At 41.6% G+C, this 7,063-nt stretch overlaps 1 protein-coding gene across 2 annotated transcripts; it reads right to left on the bottom strand.

Moving 5' to 3' along the window:
• Positions 1-2,392: 2,392 nt before the first annotated feature.
• Positions 2,393-6,674, bottom strand: LOC146666119 (uncharacterized). Of its 2 annotated transcripts, none has more exons than XM_085413947.1 (2): positions 6,372-6,674; positions 2,393-5,183 (listed from the first exon to the last, which is right to left on the bottom strand). In XM_085413947.1, exons 1-2 carry the CDS (start codon positions 6,568-6,570, stop codon positions 3,592-3,594), a joined length of 1,791 nt encoding a protein of 596 aa, XP_085270073.1. In that variant the 5' UTR covers positions 6,571-6,674; the 3' UTR covers positions 2,393-3,591. The 2 variants fall into 2 exon arrangements, with proteins under 2 accessions (XP_085270073.1, XP_085270074.1); XM_085413948.1 differs by lacking the exon at positions 6,372-6,674 and adding an exon at positions 5,273-6,357.
• Between the last annotated feature and the right edge of the window lie 389 nt (positions 6,675-7,063).

Raw genomic sequence — 7,063 nt, 5'->3', positions numbered from 1 at the left:
ATCCAGCGGGGCTACATGTATGTTGGATGTATTCGAACAAATGTACTGCTCCTGCTTGATTGCATGTTGAAAATTATGATTAATGAAACATTTACCAATGAGGTAAATAGATCTAAGCGCCCTACAAGACCCCAGAATTTTGAAGTTCTTGGTTTAATTAACAAGAAAGGTCAGACCTACAGATAGCTCTGAAATAATACATCTTTAAGGGCTGTGGGAAGTTATAAAAATCATTGTTATTTTACTAGATTTCATAGGATAATTAATAAAGGAATGAGTATCTTAGAGGTTAGTTAGTGACACCCTCAAACAGCAGTTACAGTGGGTGCTGTCAGTAGGTGTGCTGTGACACTTTATGTGATTTCACTCTGCCACTGTAACATTTTCTTTAATTCAATTTTTTAAAAGAAAACCATGCACACCTACTTCTTTATATATCTGATTAAATAAACATGCATGCCCTTTTCGTCCTCGCGTGTAGCCATGTCCTCAGTTTGAGTCGCAAACTACAAGGAATCTAATGCACATGAGCGCAGACAACAGAGACTAATTGCATTTAAGGCAACGAGGAACACCAGCGATAAAATATCATGTTTGGAAATCAGGCAAAAACAATGGTGGACAGATATGAGTACACGTTGGTGAGATGATGTCGCCGCTTCCTTTTGGCAATATTTTACATATTCAAACCTCAGATACCTGCAGTCTGACCGCGATGAGGCAACAGGTCATAAATCCCTTTCATAAAGATGATAAATTTTCACATGCAGCATCCCTTAAAATTCACGGTGCCATGATCTTCCCTTTAAATTCACACAAATACTTGATACTGGTAGCAGCAGTGGAACATTTGATGGTGTTGTGGAAAATCTAACAATAACCTGCAACACACCCAGTGAGCTTGATTTGAAGTGGGTTTAGTAAACGCACTGCAATGTGGAGAGAGCATCCCAGTGAAACACTAGGTCCATCTGAATTGTGGCCACCGCCCTAACATCTTATATACAGAGACACAGACAAAGAACATTCCACAAACTCTTACATGTTGGCCCTCTCACGGGGGGGGGCTATACCTCCTCCCTCACAGAGCCAATTATGACCTTGTTTTCTGCTTGATCCCTGATAAGCAGAAGGAGTCCCACTATCTGTTTAACGTCTCCCATTACAATGGAGTGCTCTTACTATAGTAAAGTGAGAAAGTGATATTACTGTAACTAATGTGATATGATTAAATATGTGATTAATACACGAGAAAAGAAATCTGCCACCACAATGGCTGAAAGGACTTGAACCTAGAAGACAGGGAATGTGTAACCATTTTGCACAGAAGCTATTATCTAATTATTCAAGGCTCTTTATTTTATGATTTTAAAATAAACTTTTTTTTTTAAAATTATCAGTAAAACCTACACTCAGTAACTCTTAGGCGGGTTTTTTTTCTAAATGTATTAAAATCCAAAAATGAAGCTCCAATTTTCTCACATTTGTTTAGTAGAAATCACTCTAGCTGCGCTTACAGCCCAGTCTTTATGTTTCTGCAAGCATTGCACACCTGGATTCTAGCACTGTTACATACCTATCAATGCATGAGACACTTCAGTGAAAGTAAAATCAGTTCACCTTACCACAATCTGAATACCACACTGTGGTGTGTTTTATTTTCATCGTGCACTGAATGCGTTTGAATGTTTCTGTGTTTTTTGTGCTTTTTTTTAAACGTATAAAAGCTCAATAAAACATGAAAATCTGTTTTCGTTAATGCATCTCTTTAATTTAGACACAGATCACACAAACAGGCTTTAAGTAGCACACAGGCGGACAAATCTGTTCATATAAACTGATATACAACAAGCAGGTCCCACAACAATCATGAAGATGGGCTTTTACCCAGCCGTAATGTAACTGTTAGCAAGCCTAAGCTAATCCTCTAAGATCAGCATGACTTACAAAACAGTTACAATATTTATAGAAACATTCTTTTAGTGACGTTATTACACAGATACATTCCTCTCAGGTCAAAGGATCATGTGCTAACTCTATAGTTAAAGCTATATACAGCATTAAATTAATCTAATTTGACCACGCTGCTTATTATTAAGTGAATGTGCCTGTGAGTGACATAATTATAGTGTTATTCTGGTTAAATTAAAAATTTTAGACAGAGCCACTGTTGAAGTTAATCTTGTAGCAACGACTTAGTGTCTTAAACAAAGTCAATAATTTGTCTTTCAAAGTAAAGCATTTTTAAAAACAAGTCACCATAATGGTAACATAGAGGTACATTAAAAAAAACAGTGTGTTATGACAGACAGGGCTACAAAGGAAACAGATTTTCTTCCATTGACAATACATTAATACAGCACAGACTGGACAACAGTGTATTGCACTGAAACACACACACACACACACACACACACACACACACACACACACACACACACACACACACACACACACACACACACACCAGTATCAGTAGTTGCACAAATTAATGTTAACTTCAGTTCCACTTACAGGCTTTTTAGAGCTTTTAACCACAGCTCACAGTACTGCAGTACTGTGAAGAAACCTTCAGTCTGTTGTTTTCATGCCAGAATTAAATGATAGATTTTTTTTCTGCAGATGAGGCTTTAGAGGTTCATACAATGAAGCAGGATTTGGGCTTATCAAGGTAACTTCAGGATTAACCCTGTGTTTTAGCATTAACGGGGTTCATGCTGAAACACGTGGTTAACGGGGGTATATCACTGGGGGTTTATCACTACGGTAACTCCAGAGGGAATAATCTTTCAGATCAAACTCCACTGACCAATCAACTCTCTGGAAAACTGGATCAACAATCCTGGAAGATCCCTCAGTGCAACGACACTAAGAATGTTTGTAGTTTTTAAAGACCATCTAAAATCTTTATATTTATGTGACAAGCACCAGTAAGAAATACTATAAGATTATTATATGCACATTTTTTCCTTTATTACAACCATATTATGACAATGTAACAATATTATTGTTTTATAAGCATTCATATATGGTCAACATATATGATCCTAGAGAGGGCGGTGTGTTCAAATCTGCAGGCCGGATAGTTTGGCTTTTATTTTCTATTACATTTTAAGTTTTTAAATTATGATAAGCCAAGTGATGGAGTCGTGACCAGCGCCCTTGCAACCCTGAACTGGATTTTGTTTTTTCAATAGATGGAGAATTTATGAGACACTAGCAGTACAGCATTTACATTAGGAGTTTGTGCTTAGTGGCTCTAGACGACTTTGGCACCTGAAGTCACAACTGGCTCTGTTGCTTATGTAAATGCAAGTTTTTTTTCTGCTTTCTGATCAAGTTAGAAATCCGCCACTTACTCAGCGTCTTGTCTCACATCCTTTCACTGGAATTCCCCCTAAGCTGAGATATAAAAGGTGACAGCTCATGCATCTCATTTACATGTAGTACACTCAAACTCCGTCTGCAGAAGTAGGCAGCTAGATGTGCTTAAAAAGCCCTAAAAAAGCTTGTAAGTGTACCATTATCGCATTGACTACAGTCACATACAGCACTCATTGTCAGTTTTTAAATGACTCACCTCCTACAGTTTTAATTTCTAAGAGTGTCTGAAAGCATCTCTGAGGCTGCGGGTCGGTCCGAGTTCCTTTCAGCCCGACACGTGTCTCCTTCACTCTGAGCCTCCTGCTCTTTTGTTACGTGCATCTTCAGGTGCTTCTTCAGGGAGGACTGGTCAGTGTAGGTCTTCCCGCACTGACTACAGAGGAAGATCTTCTCCTTGGTGTGGACTAGCTCATGTCTCTTCAGGTGACCGGACCTGCTAAAGTTCTTGCTACAGTATGAGCAGCTGTACTCCTTCTCGCCCGTGTGAGTCCTCTGGTGCAATTTAAGGCTGCTGGCCACTGTAAACTTCTTGCCGCACTCGTTGCAGCTGTACGGTCTTTCCCCCGTGTGCATCCGCATGTGGATGGTGAGGTGGCCCGCCTGGCTGAAGGTCTTCTTGCACAGCTCGCAGCTGTACGGCCTCTCTCCAGTGTGGATCCTGTAATGTGTTTTCAGGTCACCCAGGCCATTGAACCTCTTACCACACTGGGCGCAGCAATACGGCTTCTCACCGGTGTGGATCCGCTCATGGATGCGCAGGTTTCCCGCGTTGCTGAATGTTTTGCCACACTCCTGGCAGCCGTATGGCCTCTCCCCGGTGTGGGTCCGCAGGTGGACTTTCAGCTGGTTGTGTTCGTTGAAGCGTTTCCCGCAATGCGAACAACAATATGGCTTCTCTCCGGTGTGGCTGCGTTTGTGTATCCGGAGCTGGCTGGGGTGAGCGTAGGTTTTACTGCACAGATTGCAGCTGTAGGGTCTTTCTCCCGTGTGAGTGCGCTTGTGGGCTTTGAGGAGGTCGGCCCGGCTGAAGCATTTTCCGCAGTAGCTGCAGCTGTGAGCCTTCTCGCCGCTGTGGGTCTTGATGTGAATGTTGAGCGAGGTCGCTCGACTAAACGTTTTGGGACAGGTGGGACAACGCAAAAAGTTGTCACAAACTTCTAAAAACTCCTCTACAGGAACAGCAGGTAAATCGTCTCCTTTAGGGGTCACTGCTTCTGGCTCAGACACATGCCTCGTCCCCACCGATGAATCCCCCTCTGCTTCTGGGTAATTTTTTGACGCATACTTCAGTTCATGCTGGTGGAAACTGTCCCCATTCTGCTCCTCTTCCTCAGTCTTTATGAACTGACCGTCCTGCATGTATTGATCTGAAACAATGGTGACTTTAACATCGCCTTCATCACCACCGTACTCATGCCTGGGCCCCGGGGATGGCTGCTGATGTGCGTATTCATCACGACTGTCACACCTGACCTCTGTGCTCTCATTTTTTATTGGCTTCATTGTCATATTCAGAAGCACTGACGCCTGAGAGAGATCAATAGCCTGGCTTTCATCCATATCTGACTTTATGGATATCCCAGTTTCCATACCTGTTGAGTTCACACACAGATGCTGTACTGTGTGGTTAGTCTGCAGAAAAAGGGTTGAAGGTGGCAACTCCCCCCTCATCTTTTCTTTGCTCTTCCTCTTGACGCTCTTCTTGTCACTGCTGCATATGGACACCTTGAACATACCATTGGGATGACTCCCCCATTCTGCAGCTGAGAAGTTTTCAGTGGCCTCTTCTTCATGTAGATCTGTGAATTTCAAGCAAAATAATGAGCAAAGCAGCAGCTTTTAACACAGCTAAATGTATGAATAGTATACATTAGTAAGTAGAACTGACCTAACCCCACTGACTGCATGTCTCTGGACTGTGGGAGAACATCAAACTGCACACTGAAAAGCCCCGGCCAGATGGTCGATTTGAACTCAGGACCTTGCTGTGAGGCAACAGTACTTTCTTGCTATGTTTGCACATGTTTCAATAAATCCCTGCATCTACTTTCAATTTTTTCTGGCAAAAAATATAAATAAATGATAGGTTGCTCAAGACGTTTACATTGTACTGTATTTTTTGCTGGTTCTATACTAATTAGCATCCATACTATACACAGTATTACTACTACATATTACAGTAGACATAATTGTCCTTTACAGCGTTGGCTATAAATGCATTGTGCGGTGAATTTGCGCATCAAAAATCTATTTTATGCACAAATATATAAATCCAACTGCTTAAACTATTGTTTGTTTGTTTGTTTGTTTATTTTATAATTATGGTCATTTTATTTGGGGGAAGGCCTAAACCTCTTAGCACAAAATCTGCTTTTTACCTCATAAACATTTTGGCACTGAAACTAATTGCTGTGTTCTTTACTGATAAATAATTGGACAGTTTTGCCAATTATTCAGTCATTCTTTTGGCAACAAACAGTTGAAATAAGTTAAGTTTAATATTCATAATTGATAGAGGATTCAGTTTTCTTCTCATATTTTATTTTCTTCTTCCGGCTGCTCCCTGTAGGTGTCACCACAGTTGAACATCTGCTTCCTCTCTGTCCCTAGCATTCTCCTCTGTCACACCAACCCTCTGCCATGTCCTCCTTCACTACATCTACGATTCTCCTTTGAGGTCTTCCTCTTTTCCTCCTGCCTGGTAGCCCCAGCTCTTCATCATCCTTTGTCCAGTATATCCACTATCCCTCATCAAACCATCTCAACCTCACTTGTCTAACTTTGTCTCCAAACTAAACCTGAGCTTCCAGTCAAAGAAGTAAAGTAATCAGCTGAAGTTGTAGCTGTAAAACATGCACAGCTCCATTATTTGCATGTAAATGTTCATGGGTATAGTGTCACGTGGTTCCCTTGTACATAAGTCTATCTGATGATGGTCCAGGGCATGCTTTAACTAACATGTCATGAGCGACAGCAGGTCACCATACCTCCAGGTGCAGACTCTGTGCTTGTCTGTGCAAAAAGCAGCCGCTTCAGGCCCTCGTTTTCAGACTCGATCCTTTGTATTGTGCCCTGGTACTCGGACAGTGTCCGGTCGACTGAGTCCAGGATGTCGCTCACCGTGGCTTTAAAAATCTCATTCAGTGAAGACTCTAGGAACGTTTTTAGATCCACGGTCTTGGCCATTGTAGCCTGAGCGGACACAGCTGCACACACTTCACCAGATGTGTGTTTGCGCAAGGTTGAAAGTCTCTGGGTAAAAGTGGGTGTGTGCGACCCTGCTGCCGTGTGCGGAACAAACAAAGCAGAGACACCGAGGAGAGGACGATTCTGCTTGTAAGACGACTCCCAGGTTTGTAGCGCCCCTGCTGGTGTGGAGGGCAATTGACTGTTTGTGTTTGTACAATAGTGTTAAAGTTTCTTTAACAGCAACAAACGTACTTGTAGGAGCAGTAATAATCCGCATTACCCCAGCGGCAAGGATGTTCACCTAAAATGTTAGGTAATACTAATATTTTGATACCAAAGGCCATCCTGATGCTAATAATGCTAATAAATTTCTAGAGTATAGGTAACAAAGCAGTTCCTGGGATTCATATTTATATGTTAAATATATAAACCAACTTAACGGTATAAAAATGGTAACAGGGAATAAAAGCTTCAGTAAAACATCAGTTAT

The sequence above is a fragment of the Rhamphochromis longiceps genome, linkage group LG7 (assembly GCF_057381845.1).
Source record: "Rhamphochromis longiceps isolate RC_006_pf linkage group LG7, R_longiceps_female_GT1.1, whole genome shotgun sequence".
NCBI classification, from domain to species: Eukaryota; Metazoa; Chordata; class Actinopteri; order Cichliformes; family Cichlidae; genus Rhamphochromis; species Rhamphochromis longiceps.
Note: the sequence above shows the minus strand (reverse complement) of the source record. Positions and strands in the feature narration are given on the sequence as shown.

Coding starts and splice junctions, on each gene's coding strand:
- LOC146666119 (XM_085413947.1), bottom strand. CDS start 6,570: ATGGCCAAGACCGTGGATCTAAAAACGTTCCTAGAGTCTTCACTGAAT. Junction 5,184..6,371: donor CACAGAGTCTGCACCTGGAG/GTATGGTGACCT, acceptor TGAAATTCACAG/ATCTACATGAAGAAGAGGCC.